The sequence below is a fragment of the Scyliorhinus torazame genome, chromosome 13 (assembly GCF_047496885.1).
Source record: "Scyliorhinus torazame isolate Kashiwa2021f chromosome 13, sScyTor2.1, whole genome shotgun sequence".
NCBI classification, from domain to species: domain Eukaryota; kingdom Metazoa; phylum Chordata; class Chondrichthyes; order Carcharhiniformes; family Scyliorhinidae; genus Scyliorhinus; species Scyliorhinus torazame.
The window spans coordinates 53858504-53874360 of NC_092719.1; the positions used below are offsets into that span (position 1 = coordinate 53858504).

Sequence of the window (15857 nt, forward strand, 5' to 3'; positions counted from 1 at the left end):
ATAAACACCCATTTCTTTAAGGTACATTTCTTGAACACCCATTTCTTAAAGGTACTCTCACATGACCTGGCGCAAGAATGTGGCGACTAGGGACTTTTCACAGTAACCTACTTGTGACAATATAAGATTATTATTATTATTAATTCATTTATTTTGTGTTGAATGCCATGTGCGTTTAAAAAAACAAATTATTTTAAATACCCAATTAAATTTTCCAATTCAGGACCAATTTAGCGTGGTCAATCTACCTACCCTGCACATGTTTGGGGTTGTGGGGGTGAATTCCACGCAAACACGGGGAGAATGTGCAAACTCATCACGGACGGTGACCCCGAACCGGGATTGAACCTGGGACCGCGGCACCGTGAGGCAGCAGTTCTATTCACTGCGCCACCGTGCTACCCACGCCATGTGCATTTTAGCAAAAAAATATTAATTTTGCCTTATTACGGACAGCACGGTGACGCAGTAGTAGCACTGCAGTCTCACATCGCCGAGGTCCCAGGTTCGATCCTGGCTCTGGGTCACTGTCCGTGTGGAGTTTGCACATTCTCCCCGTGTTTGCGTGGGTTTCGCCCCCACAACCGAAAGAAATTCAAGGTAGGTGGATTGAACATGCTAAATTGGCCCTGAATTGGAAAAAATTAATTGAGTGCTTTATTACGTTTTGCCTTATTACCATTTTCCCCCTTTTGACTCTATATTTGTTGCTTTTTTAAAAATGTTTGTACACTATGTACCTTCCTGTTACTCTGGGGTTCATTACCTAAAAAGCTGCCTTGTAATGCTGCATATCTTTCTACTTTGTAAGCCTACATATCCCCTCTACTCTTAAAAGGACAAACATTTCCTTATGATTGGCTAGGTAAAGACAGCATTACCAGTGGTTAAAAAGCTGTCTAAGCTTGCCATCACAGCCATAGGTTTGTGGCTCATGGGTGGGGGCACAGGGCAATACTAGTAGGAACTTATGGTGACAGTGAACATATATTCCAGAAAGGAATTAAAATAATGCGGAATGCAGCATTTTGTAGATCTAAAAATGCGCTGAAACGTCGTAACAGATGCAGGAGTTCTGCCTATTCACGTATATTCCTTCCAATGTTTCCTCCTTTCTCATGAATGTGTTGTTTGAGTTTGTTCATCCACTTCATATACGGGGAGGTAGAAATCTTAGTTGAAACTTCCATCACCCCAATTCCTACTGACTATTGTAAGCATGGGTTCACACCAGTGAAATTATCCTGAGGTACAAATAATAAAAATAGGAAGGGGGGAGGGGAAAGACAGAGAATGATGAAAGTGAAAAATGGGCATAACACTCACCAGCACTGATGAGCCTTGCAATTGTTCACAATAAGACACCATTAAAAGTTTGATTTTAAATTTTTATTGTACAAGCATAGGATCCTTGACCAAAAAAATGAAGTTTGTAAAAAAAAAAAATCAAGTAAATTTACATGCAGATACTATTACTGGATATTTGTATACCTCAGTGAGCATGAAAATACGTAGAATTTTAATAGTTTTACATTTCAAAAAAGCAGCAGTTTCTTTTCACCCATTATGTTGTAGTCTGTGATTGGAAAATGCGGGGACATCAATTTAAGGAAGCAAAAGAAAGAGAATAGAATCAGAATAAGTATGACGTGGTAAAGAACCTTTCAGTACTGTCTCTTCATTTAGCTTGCATTTACAGTCAGCAAGGAGCCCAAAATGAATGTACTAAATAAAAATTCCAGAGACGTTTTGAATTCTTAGAACAAGTCCGATGAAAGTGAAATTAATTGATGGGATTTGTAAAGATTTTAAAGTCCAATACCAACAGAAAAAGTAAAAAAATTATCACATTATTATAAATCACTAACTTTGCAAAAGACAGAACTCCAAAACAATTTCCACTATACAGTTGTGCTTGTTTTATCTGTAATTCCATATCCATATCCGGATTATCTACCAGAATTCTCAGGATAAAGTCTAGTGCAGGAAGCTGTTTCATCACACAGATCATTAAACAACCATGTCATCCTAACATTAAACAACTACTCAGTCCAAAAAAAAAAATTGTTTTCACTTTAAACTACTCTTATTGTACATATCTTGAGGTATGGTCAGGGTTTTCAGGTATCATACATGCAATCTGTATTGGGCCTCATTTATCTGACAATTTCCATCATCAGCCAAAGGCCTCTTTCTTCTCTGAGGGGATACTGGAAATTTACTTGTAAATGGAATTTCTGAAAAAGATTTTAGGGCACATTACCATTTGCCCTATTGCTTTACATAACAATATTCTTAAGCATTTTCGACAAAACACAGACAAGGATATGTTAAGATATTTGGCAAATACTCCAAGTGGAGAATTAAAACTTTGCACTGTTCAGGTAGACATCTGCAAGGTATTGATTGGAAAATGGAAGATACGTGTATCCCAACTAATTGATTCACAGTGGTACCCGGGGGTTCTAGTGGATGCTGACTATTGCTTTGATACAGTTCCATGGAACCACTGTGAGAAGGGGCAAAGAAATACCCATATCTTTATTTAATGACAGTCAAGTTTCAAAGCAAGATGTGGATCCAAACAATGTGGAGAGAATCAGCATACTGGCAGGTGCATTTTGTTGATCAAAACCTCTTACATGAAGAGTTGGATTGAGCAGATTATAGAGCGTTGGATTTGTCTATTTAGAAATTAAAGAAGATTGGCATGCCAAATAGCTGATGAGGAAGCTCAAAACTTGTGATAACAGCTGTACAAAGTGTTAGATAGAAATCAGCCATGTGAATGCACACTCATTTGAGGTTCATCGATTGAGTTTCTTGCAGACATCAAAGCAGAAAGAGCCATGTTCCAATCTCCTTGTCATTTAGATTCCCATATGACATGTAAATTGATTGAAACATGACAAACTGAAATTTCATGTATATGAAAACAGCTATCAACTTAATTTCTTATGAACAGTGACTCACTTCACTTTCAGCTTCAATATGCTGTTAAGAAAACAAATATTCTGTTGCTGCAGATGATATCCAAAGGCACAAGGAAAAACCTTACTCTTTCTTCTTATCATGTGTGTCAACAAGACCCTGAAAGGATACAGTAACAGTTTTTAATTATTAGTCAGTTAACAGCAATAAATACTTAGATACTGGTTTTCAATTTTAGCATTAATTATATTTATCGCAACAAACAGCAAATTGCTTTACCGGGTCTGTAATGTATGAACTGACTTGTTATTAGGATATGGAGATGCCTGCATTGGACTGGGATGAGCACAGTAAGAAGTCTTACAACACCAGGTTCAAGTCCAACAGGTTTGTTTCGAATCACTAGCTTTCAGAGCTCTGAACGCTAGTGATTCAAAACAAACCTGTTGGACTTGAACCTGGTGTTGTAAGACTCCTTGTTATTAGGAATGAAACAATACTATCAAGAATGGCTGGATGTAAGTTCACACCCGGCCTCTTTCTTCCTCCTCCTCCAATGTGATAACCTACATAAGTATTATCAGCCATGTAGTTGTGGGAAAGCACCATAGTCAAAAGTGTGGAACTAACAGTTGCCTACTCCAGACCACTATCACAATTCGTAGCAGTTGGTTATTTGCAGGTGTCTGAGAGTAGATCAACTAGCAGCACTTTACATGTAGAATTGCCAGATAATCTGTTGAACCATAACTGGGGAAGAATACAAGGTGGGATTCTCCACCAGCGGGATTCTCCGTTTTGCCGGCACCTGGGGGTTTCCCGACGGCGTGCGGCTGCCCCACAATGGGGAAGCCCATTGACTAGCCGGCGTAACTGGAGAAGGGGGCAATGTCAGCAGTGTACGGAGCTATTCTGGAAGAGGATAAGGCACCACTGGAAGGGATCAAAGCAAAGTGGGAGGAAGAGCTGGGAGAGATTATAGAGGAGGGGGTCTGGTGTGAGGTGCTCCGGAGAATGAATGCCTCCACCTCATGTGCGAGGTTGGGACTGATACAGCTGAAGGTGGTATATAGAGCGCACCTCACGAGGGCGAGGATGAGCCAATTTTTTGAAGGAGTAGAGGATGTGTGTGAGCGTTGCGGGGGGGGGGCGCGAATCACGTTCATATGTTTTGGTCCTGTCCAAAGCTAGGGGAGTACTGGAAGGAGGTGTTTAGGGTAATTTCCAAGGTGGTGCGTGTGAAACTGGACCCGGGTCCCCAGGAGGCCATATTCGGGGTGTCGGACCAGCCAGGGTTGGAAACGGGAGCGGAGGCAGATATCATAGCCTTCGCCTCGTTGATCGCCCAAAGGCGGATCCTGCTGGGATGGAGAGCAGCCTCTCCACCCAGTGCCCTGGCGTGGCGGGGGGACCTGCTGGAATACTTGACCCTTGAGAAGGTTAAGTTCGAACTGAGGGGAAGCTCAGAGGGGTTCTACAAGTCATGGGCACTATTTATTATGCACTTTCAAGAACTGGATAACATCGAACATTAGTTGGGGGGGGGAGGGCTGTGTAGATTAAGGGTGACTACGGGTAATCCCTGATTTCTTTTTGTCATTTGTTTATGTAAACATGCGGGCTGATGTTTGGGGGTTGGTGGGCGGATGGGGTTGTTGTTATTATGGGGATTGACATATCTTGCTGATTATTGTTTATTGTTGATGGGTGTAAATGTGGGAGAAAATGTGAAAAAGGAGATTAAAAATATTTTTTTTAAAAAACTTTATCTCGTACTTTAAGACCGAATTTGATTTCTTCTATTCAGTCAATTCTCTCTGAAGTAAGCCCTTCAATCCTGTGGGAAACCTGTAAAGCCATTGCAACGGGCTTCGTCATTTCCATATGGTCAGCAAAAAGCATAAAATACTGGAACAACAGCACCAGCTTGAAGTAAAATTGGCCGAAACAGAGAGGGAGTATGGTAGGAATCCTAGCCATTCATTGTTGAAAGAAGTTAACGCAGTCCAAACATCCAGACTCCTTGATGACTCAACGCGTTGAGGAGCATAAAATTTGCCAAATAAAACTTATATGAATCTGGAAACAAACAGAGTAGGTATTTGGCTTTTCTTACGAAGAAGAAGTTGGACACTAGGACTAATTCCTCTGTGCTAGATTCCAATAGCAATAGGATGATTAAGACGGAGGATATTAATAGGGTATTTGGAAGCTTCTATGTCAATTTATATATATCAGGTGAGTTGGGGTACTTCAAAGGTCAACCTAAATGCTCCTATTTCTAAGTGGGAAGTAAGTGGTAATTGCCTCGAGGTATCTTCAGTCTGACAAAATTCTGGGTCAGATGATTTTGGGAGTGAATATAATAAGGAATTTAAAGACTTGCTAATAGATCCTCTGATGTACAATCATTCATTCAAAGCAAGTATGCTGCCTAGTGGCTTCGAGAAGCGAATATCTCCTTAATTTTAAAGGCAGGTTTGGCAGCACGATGGCGCAGTGGTTAGCACTGTAGCCTCACGGCGCTGAGGTCCCAGGTTCGATCCCGACTTTGGGTCACTGTCCGTGTGGAGTTTGCACATTCTCCTAGTGTCTGCGTTGGTTTTTCCCCCACAACCCAAAAAGATGTGCAGGGTAGGTGGATTGACCGCGCTAAATTGCCCCTTAATTGAAAAAAATGGGTACTCTAAATTCACAAAAAAGGCAAGAACTCTGAGCATCCTATAGGTCGATTTCATGCTTGAATGTAGCACAGTTGCTTCACAGCTCCAGGGTCCCAAGTTTGATTCCAGGCTTTGGTCACTGTCTGTGTGGAGTCTGCACGTTCTCAGTGTGTCTGCGTGGGTTTCCTCTGGGTGCTCTGGTTTCCTCCCACAGTCCAAAGATATGCGGTTAGGTGGATTGGCCATGATAAATTGTCCTTAGTGTCCAAAAAGGTTAGGTGGGGTTGCTGGGATAGGGTGGAGGTGTGGCCTTAAGTGGGGTGCTCCAAGAGCTGGTGCAGACCCGATGGACCAAATGGCCTCCTTCTGCACTGTAAATTCTATGATCTATGAATGTAGACTTGAAAGTGTTGTCTAAAACACTGGCATTGCGACTTCCGGTGGCGGCCATGAAGGAATAGGTCGCACATTTTGTGGCTTCTGCTCGGGTCGGACCTTTGGACCTTTTCCCCGATTTTCTCTCGGAATTTACTTAGAAAATTAATAGTGGACGCGACTGTGAGGAGGAGTCCTACACCAGTGCATGGATAGGCGGACCAGGAGTGCTCGCAAAGGAAGAAATAGGCGAACAGAGAAGGCCTGGGTTGAAGCTGCAGCCGGAAAAAGCATGGCGGATGACCGGAGTCCTGGCTCAATGACCCAGCGGTCGACGGAGCAGTAGATGCAGTTTATCCAAGAGAGCTTCGCCAAGCAGAAACAGGAATGCTTGGACCCGATTAGGGAATCGATTGCTCAGCTGGAACTGAGATTGGATGCTTAAGATCGGCCGATCCAGAAAGTGGAGAAGGCACAGACCGGGCATGAGGAATACCAAACAGCAATGGAGGTGGAGGTGAGGATGCTGAGGGACCAGCAGTAAAGGCTCCAGGAGAAGGTGGAGGGCTAGAGAATAGGTCCTGCTGGCAGAACTTGAGGATCGTTGGTCTCCCGGAGTGGTCCGAAGGAGCGGATGCGGGGGGGGGCATATATAGCGGGTATGCTCGAGAAGCTAATGGGGGATGGGACGTTCACCCGACCCTTGAAGGTGGACAGAGAGCACTGAGCACTAGCGAAGAAGCCACGTGTAGGTGACACACCCCCCCCTCCGAGGGCAATGGTGGTGAGATTGCACAGATACCTGGATAAGGAGCGTATTCTACGGTGTGCCAGGCAGACACGGAGCTGTAAGTGGGAGAACAGCATCCTGCACATCTACCAAGACCTGAGCTTGGACGTAGCCAGGAGAAGAGCGGGATTCAACGAAGTAAAGTCGACCTTTTTCAAGAAGAAGATGAAGTTTGGACTGCTGTATCCAGCCCGTCTTTGGATCACGTATGAGGAGCAACACTTCAATTTTGAGTCGCCCGAAGAAGCGATGGACTTCGCCAGAAGGAAAGGGCTGGCAGGGGACTGAGGTGTATGAACTTTGCTGCAGTGTTCACGTTAAAAATGTTTTTGCACTATATTTGTAATACTTTCTGTATCGACCCTGGAGCTGCCGAGTATTTTTGTAAGTTAAAGTTTGCATTGGTACTGGTGGGGGATGGAGGTGTAAATTTTCGATGTTGGGTTTTCTCTGCTTTTTGTTTCTTTTGGTTAACTGGGCTGGGAATGTTTTCTCTGAAATATGTGTGTCCGAGCGGCGATGGGGGGGGGGAAACAATAGGTGGGAAAATGTTTGGTGCCATGGGCGGGGCTACAAAGCTAGCTGGGCGGGCTGGCTCACGGAAGCGCAGTGGGGGGGTGAACAGATGTTATGGTCGTTGAAGGGGACTTTTTTTACGCTGCTGTTATGGGGGGGGGAATTGCTCTGCTGACAGGGAGGGACTGTTGCTAGGGGACAAGAGGGAGGTTGAGGATGGAGGCTGCCTGGGGGCGGTACGTGGGGCGCGGGCTGGAGACTGACCTAAGAAAGGTGATGGTTGATCGGCGGCGAGGGCGAGAAGGCCCTCGATCAGGCTGATCACATGGAATGGAACTTTAGAGGGCTAAATGGGCAGTTAAGATGGCACAGTTGAAGGCGGAAGTGGCAAAGTTACAGGAGACGCATCTTAGGGTAATCGATCAGACTAGACTAAGGAAGGGATGGGTCCGGCAGGTATTTCATTCAGGGCTGGACTCCAAGAATAGAGGGGTCGCAATCCTGATTAATAAGCGAGTGTCATTCGAGGGGGGAAGAATAGTTGCGGATGTGGGCGGTCGGTACATCAAACTTAGTGGGAAGTTGGAAGGGCTGCCAGTGGTACTCGTGAATGTGTATGCGCCAAACTGGGATGATGGTGGAGTTTATAAGGAGGATGTTGGGCAAAATCCCGGATCTGGACTCGCATAAGCTGGTCATGGGTGGGTGGGGGGGGGGGGGGGGGGGGGGGACTTCAACACAGTCATTGACCCAAGGCTAGACCGGTCGAGCTCAAGGACAGGCAGGGTGCCAGCAATGGCAAAGCAGCTAAAGGGGTTTATGGAGCAGATGGGGGGAGCGGACCCATGGAGGTTTGGGCGGCCGAGAGTGAAGTTCTCTTTCTACCCACACGCACATAAAGTGTACTCCCGGATCGACCTTGAACAGGGCTTTACTGACTTGGTAGTGGACACTGAGTACTCAGCGATCACGGATCATGCCCCGCACTGGATGGATTTACAGGTGATCAAGGAGTGTGGCCAGCACCCGCATTGGAGATTGGATGTCTGACTGTTAGCGGATGAGGAGGTGTGTGGGCGGGTGAGGAATGCATCCAGAACTATCTGGAAGTCAATGACACGGGGGAAGTCTCGGCAGCAATGGTCTGGGAGGCGCTGAAGATGGTGGTCAGAGGGGAGCTGATTTTGATACGGGCCCACAGGGAGGAGGTAGATAGAGCAGAGACAGATTGACTGATAAGGGAAATACTTCAGATCGACAGGAGATATGCGGAGACCCCAGAGGCAGGGCATTTAAGGGAACAATGGAGGCTACAGGCGGAGTTTGGCTTGCTAACTAAAGGGAAGGCGGTGGAGCAGCTGAGGAAGCCCGGGGGGGGGGGGGGGGGGGGGGGGGGGGGTCGATATAAGAGTATGGAGAGAAGGCCAACAGAATGTTTGCGCAGCAGCTCAGAAAGAGGGAGGCAGCCAGGGAGATTGGGAATGTGAAGGACAGAGATGGGAACTTGGTCGGAGATTCAGCAGGGGTTAACAGGGCGTTCAAGGAGTTTTATAACAGGCTATATGAGTCGGAACCCCCAGCTGGGCCGGAAGGGATGAGGCAATTCTTAGAGGGCTGAGGTTCCCGAAGGTGGAGGAAGTGCTGGTAGAAGGGCGGGGGGCCCCCAATTGGGATTGAAGAAATAGCAGAAGGGCTGAAGGCTATGCAGTAGAGTAAAGCCCCGGGACCGGACGGGTACCCAGTGGAGTTTTATTTTAAAAATCTGGGATGCTGGGGTCGCTGCTGATGAGGACATTTAATGAGGCAAGGGAGCAAGGGGTGCTTCCCCCAACGTGGTCACAGGCCACTATCTCACTGATCTTGAAGCAGGAGAAGGACCCAGAGATATGCGGGTCCTGCAGACCGATCCCCTTATTAAATGTTGACGCCAAACCATGTCTTTATCGGAAAATTACAATAGGTTAAGAAAGTATCCCTGAAACAAAAGTGTGAGATTTTCAGTATGGCACAAGATTTAAAAGGCCAGGTAAAATATGCTAAATTTACTTCTCATTGCTCTGCTGTTGCATGCTGTTTGTTTCCCTAATTTCCTGTTTTAATCTCAATTTAGTACTTCTGTTTTGGGCCCAAAGAAGTCACACGAGTGTCATTCATGCTACAAGAGACAAAGCAATGTTGGCCCATGGCAAAAAAAGCTGTCTACTGTTGCTGCTCTGCCTCTGCTCCCATTCTTTACTATTGCTGTCAGAAAACAAATCTAATTATTGGCTAGAGCCTGTTGACAAATCCTTGACAGCTGTTCACTGTAAAATATATTCCTCCGTTGTTACCCTTATTCTTTTTTGCTTGTTGCCAGGATGTCTAGTTGAGGAAATAGCTCTAAATCCAAAGGCTGACAAGTACTGTTACCCACCATCACCTGTAGGTGGGATTAGGATATAAGACAGAGAACTCAAAATAAAGTGAGAAGTTAATCAGAATAGTAACAAATGTTTCATCAAGATTTTATGCTGGGAAGTTAGAATGACTTTATGATTTCACTGTATTACTGCAGTAACTTAAGTGGACACGTTTTCTTACCTGTATCTTGTCATGCTCCTGCAGAAGACGATCATATTCCCTAGCCAGTCCATCACTTTGTTTTTTGATTGTAGCCATTTCAATCTTTGATTTCTCAAGGGCTTTGCCACACAAAAGGATACAGAAAAAATAGAATAATTAAAATGTCAAATGAAAATTGCCATCTGATTTCTAAATGAAATTATACAAACTGCACTGTTGTTTAATGTTATTTGGGACATTTTCAGTAAGTTGCACTAATTGTAAAAGATGACGTAACTCCAGAATTCTTCTCTTGATATTGCATTCCATGGAGCTCCTAACAGTGCAGGAGTTGAAGTGTTAACATATGGATGAAGTTTACATTTATCCCTTGCAAGTTATTTTTGCACATAAATTAAATAGCCTGGGCATACCACACACTGATACATACGAACAAAGAGTAAGCCATTCAGTCCCTCAGGCCTGCTCTGGCTTTGAATAAGATCATGGCTAATCTGATAATAAATTGAAATCTGCCTCCCACCTTCCCCTGATAACCTCATCAGTCTTGTTTACCAAGAATCTGTCCAACTTTGCCGTAAAAAAATCCAAAGACTCTGCTTCCACCACCTTTTTAGGAAGGGAGTCCAAAGACTCATGACCCTCAGAAAACAATTCTCCCCATCTCCGTTTTAAAAGAGAAACCCCTTATTTTTAAACAGTGACCCTGAATTCTAGATTCTCCCACAAGAGGAAACATCCTCTCCACATCTACCCTGTCAAGACCCCTCATGATTTTATAAGTTTCAATCAAGTAACCTCTTACTCTATTAAACTACAGCAGATACAAACCTAGCTTGTTCAACCTTTCCTCATAAGACAGCTCTCCCATTCCAGGTAATAGTCTGGTACACCTTCCCCCAACTGCTTTCAACGCATTCCCCTCCTTCCTCAAATAAGGTGCCCAATATTGTACACGGTACTCCAGATGTGGTCTCACTAGGGCTGTATAATCGAAGCGTAATCTTCCTACTTTTTTATTAAATTCCCCTCACAATAAATGATAACATTCTATTAGCTTTCCTAGTTACTTGATGCACCTACATACTAAGCCGATTGTGAGTCATGCAATAAGATACCCAGATCCTCTGCATTTCAAAGAAATTTCTCACCATCCCTCCCAAAATGGACAATTTCACATACTCCGTTTGCCAGATCTTTGCCCCCTTTATCCACAACACATGTTGCTTCCTCAAAAGAACCTGTGTCACAACCTCTTCACAACTTACTTTTTTAACCGATCTTTGTGTCATCAGCAAATTTGGCAACCATACCTTTGGTCCCTCCATCCAAGTCATTTATATAAATTGTAAACAGTTGAGGTCTCAGCATTGATCCCTGTGGCAGAGCAGTCGTTACATCTTGCTAACCTGATAAACACCCATTTATGCCTACTCTGCTTCCTGTTAGCCAGCCAATCTTCTTTCTATCCATGCTGTCATCCCCTATTACCATGAGCTTCTATTTCTTTTCCACAATAACCTTTGATGTGACTCGTTATCAAATGCTTTCTGGAAATCCAAGTACAGTACATATGTTGGTTCCCCTTTATGCACAGCACGTTACTTCCTCAAAAGAACCCCAATAAATTGGTGAAACATGATTTCCCTTTCACAAAACCATGTTGACTCTGCCTGATTACCTTGAACTTAATTTATCCAAGGGCTCTGCTATAGCTTCTTTAATAGCTAATATTTCCCCAATGACAGATGTTAAGCTAACTGGCCTGTAGTTTCCCATTTTCTGTCTCCCTCCCATTCTGAATAATGGAATTACATTTGCTAATCTAATCTAATGTTCCAATCAAATGAGACCTTCCCCGAATTTAGGGTTTTTGGAAAATTAAAACCAATGCAAGGTAAGGTAAAGTCGCCGTAGTCCCAGATCACCATAGGCTGCTTTCCCCTTTTGTTTTTTTTGGGGGGGGGCTGACTGATGGTGGTTTAACCTGAGGATCACCACACCTCAGCAAGGAACAAGGTTGAGAAGGCAGGGCCTTCATGAATAACCTCAGCTGGTGTGAGAATTGAACCCGCGCTGCTGGCCCTGGTCTGCCTCATAATGTCTAACCCAGCATTTTCAAAGTGGGGGTCGCAACCCGCGGGTGGGTCGCGGGCAATGTTGGGACTGTCGCGGAGCCATCCATCGCGGGGTTCCCGATCACGTTAATTCAGGCGCAACGGCTGCAGCAGCCGGCTTTAAAAAATGCTGGCTGTGAGTGGTTTTAAAAATGGGGGTGCATGTGTGCCTTCTCATCTGTGCACATGCCCAGAGCCCAGAGAGAAACACCGTCTCCTCCTGACGTCAGCACGCTGACCCAGGAGAAGATTTTTTTTTAAATTCAATTCAGTCTTCCTGATCTGTCTTTAATATGCTCAATGGCTGAGCCTGCAGAACTCAGTTTTATAGTGAATTTTAGAGATTAAAAGATTCACCAGACTTTGAGTTAAGTAATTCCTCCTCATATATGTCTAAAATAGTCGCATTGTAATTTGCAGATGATATCACCAGGCTGTAAACCACCCATCTGAAGAAAACTTACATTCTGCATCTGCTTTGTAGAGTCCTGAGAGAATAATGCTTGTTTCAATGAGGTCATTTCTCACTCTTCGCTACTCTAGACTATAGAACATAAGCCCAGACTCACATCTCGCATTAAAGGTAAGAGAAAATGGTGGGTCGCAAAAGTCAGCCGGCATGGGTTACGAAGGATGGCGGGTTGGTAAAAATGGGTCCCAGGCAAAAATGTTTGAAAAATACTGGTCTAGCCCAATGAGCTAAATCGGTTCCAAAAACCAGTTCATCAACTACCTCACTAGCCACTTCTTTTACAGACCCTTGGATGAAGTCCATCAGGATCCAGGTATTTGTCAGCCCGAAACTCCAACAATTTACTCAATACCACTTTTCTGGTGATTGTAATTTTCCTGAGTTCCTCCCTCCCTTCTATTTCCTGTGCTTCGACAAAAAAGCAGACAAACGACATTTCTCAAAAATCTTATGGTGAGTTGTTGACCAGGTTGTTCAAAAAGCATAGAGATCCTGTATTTTATAAATAGAGGCAGACAGTACAAAGGCGTCAAAGATCTTTAGGTCAGTGCTTACGCCTCAATTGAAGCATGATGTCCGATTCTGCGTGCCATACTTTAGGAAGAATGTCAAGGCCTTCGTGAAGATGCAGATGAGATTTAATAGAATGTTATCAGGGACGAGGGCAGCACGGTGGCACAGTGGTTATCACTGCTGCCTCACAGCGGCAAGGCCCCGGATTCAATTCCAGCCTTGGATGACTGTCTGTGGAGTTTGCACATTCTCCGTGTGTCTGCGTGGGCTTCCTCCGGGTGCTCCTGTTTCCTCCCACAGTCCAAAGATGTGCAGGTTAGGTGGATTGGCCATGTTAAAATTGACCTGTAGGTTAGGTGGGGTTACGGGGATATTGCAGGGAGTGGGCTGAGGTTAGGGTTCTCTTTCAATGGGTCGGTGCAGACCCGATAGGCCAAATGATTTCAGTGGTGCAGAGAGACTACATAAGATGGGATTGCTATCTTTAGAAGAGAGAAGGTTACAGGGACATTTAACAGGTGTTCAAAATTTTAGGGAATAAATAAAAATAAACTATATTCACTGATCAGTAATCAAAGGACACCAACTTTAAGGTAATTATCAAAAAAGGGAGTTGATTTTTTTAATGCAGTGACTGCTGGTATGCAATATAGTACCTGAAAAGGTGGTGGAAACAGCAGTAATAACTTTCAAACAGGGTACATACTTGAAATAAAGCAAAGTACAGCAGATGCTGGAAATCTTAAGCAAAAACAGAAAATGCTGTAAAAACTCAACAGGTCTGGCAGCATCTGTAGATGAATTAACGTTTGAGTCAGATCCCAGTTCCGAAGAAGAGTTATATTGGACATACATTCATACTCGTTACTAACGAGAATGAAAATAACTGATATTTGACCTTCTGAAGGATAAAATGCTGTTATCTCAAGAAAATCATTGTAACTCATGCAACACAAACAAGATCATATGTAGCTCAAAATTTTTTCTCACATCTTCAAACAAGCAATAACTACTTGTTACTTGAATTGTTGATCCCTAAACAAATGCCTGCGGCCAATTCAAAACTTTACTTCACCCAAAAATCTTTTTTTTCCAAAATCATAAACCAGCCTTTTTATTCCACATAATTAGTGTTTCAATCAGTATAATTTGAGGTTTTATTTAAACCATGATAATTGCACATTTTATTTATAGCATTCCCTACTCCAAAACAACGGTCTGCATTTGAAACTTTGCCAGGGCAGTTTAAGACAAGGAAGTTCAAACTTCAAAGAAAAATGTATTTAACTCAAGATGTTAATTGATCTCCTACTGCTATTGGCCAATGAACAGTAAAAGTTAGAATAAAATATTTTCAGTTTTTCAAGGAATTGGCAGCTGAACAATTGGCCAGCCATTAAAGCCTACAAAAGTGCAATAAAATACTTTTTTCAATGCATTTATTCAAGTTAAGCAATACAAATAAGGAAGATCTCGGGTTTGGTCTCCTAGCTCTGTTGAGTTAACTGGTCTCAGCCTGGGATGGCAGTAAGCACTGCAATTGGTTTCAGTGCCACTTGGGGAGCTAGATTAATCAAAGAAAACTGCCTGAATCCCTGGTCAGACATTCAGGTTAAATTAATGTTAGATAAGCAAAATGCAACAGAGCAAATTATATATTTTTATAATAGTGCTTCAAATTCCAAGATCTATCTTTGTTATTCCTTTTGATTAAGAGTCAGCATGTTCATGTGAATTGGCTATCCTCACAAACAAGAATCTGGTTTCACTACCTTATATATCTAGCTGTACAAGAGTGTAACCAATGAGGAGGGTGTATTACAGCAAGATCCCCTTTGCTAGGTGAACTGGATATCACAATCCTCCAATTTTCTGAAAGGCAGACTGATCAATACTTCAGCTTAGGCAAGACCAAATGTAAATTGATAAGCTGTTTTATTTTACAAACAGAAGTGAATGTACTAAATACCGGATACAGCAACCATACTCAAAACAACCTTACATCAGTCCCTCTTTTAAATAATAAATATATACCAACCACGCATTTAGCAGGTTGAAAAATCACTAATGATTCTGACCAGTTATCTAACTTTAGGGCCAGTTTTCATATTAAAATATGAAATAATGTTTGCATTAATTAGCAGCCTTTATAGAGACTGTACCTGGACATGTATTTCTCGCTGCTATATTCACAGGAAATGGAGGAGACCAGCTTGTACAGCTGTCAACTAAACTCCCTCACGGGGTAGCACGGTGGCGCAGCAGTTAGCACTGCTGCCTCATGGCGATGAGGACCCGGGTTCGATCCCGACCCTGGGTCACTGTCCGTGTGGAGTTTGCACATTCTCCCCATGTCTGTGTGGGTTTCACCCCCACAACCCAAAGATGTGCAGGGTGGGTGGATTGGGCACGCTAAATTGCCCCTTAATTGGACAAAAAAATTATAATTGAGTACTCTGAATTTATTTTTAAAAACTAAACTCCCTCACACTCATGTGATTGTGACAAACGTAAACTATACCTCCTTGTTCTTCTTAACCGATTTTCAACTTTTGCCACAATCCTCTTTTTGCATCCAGCTGGGGGGGACTGCACATTCCAGGCTCCATTTGTATTCACCCAGTTGTAGCCAGAGAATGATCTGAAATGATTTCTCTTCCGATTCAGCTACCTTTGATGGCCCAAAGGATATCTCACTGGCTCCTTCCAATTCTCATCTACCTGATGCCCCTCAGCAACAACATCTGGAAACATAACACTAAGTTTGATATGTATGCTGATGACACTGCCTCTCCTAACCCCTCAACTGGCTCCAAACTGATTGTTTGAGGGACATCCACTAATCGATGAGCAAAAACCTCCTTCAACTAAATAGTAGGAAGACTGAAGTCATTGTCTAGTTCCTGTCACAAACTCTG

The 15857-nt window shown here is 43.5% G+C and overlaps 1 protein-coding gene across 1 annotated transcript in view; it reads right to left on the reverse strand.

Moving 5' to 3' along the window:
- Window positions 1–1374: 1374 nt before the first annotated feature.
- Window positions 1375–15857, reverse strand: part of bcap29 (B cell receptor associated protein 29) — a 68721-nt gene continuing 54238 nt past the window's right edge. The window contains exons 7-8 of the mRNA XM_072471521.1: window positions 9856–9956; window positions 1375–3090 (exon numbers count right to left, since the gene is read on the reverse strand). Coding sequence (XP_072327622.1) covers window positions 3055–3090; window positions 9856–9956 — 137 coding nt within the window. The 3' untranslated portion in view covers window positions 1375–3054. The remainder of the gene's footprint in view (window positions 3091–9855; window positions 9957–15857) is intronic.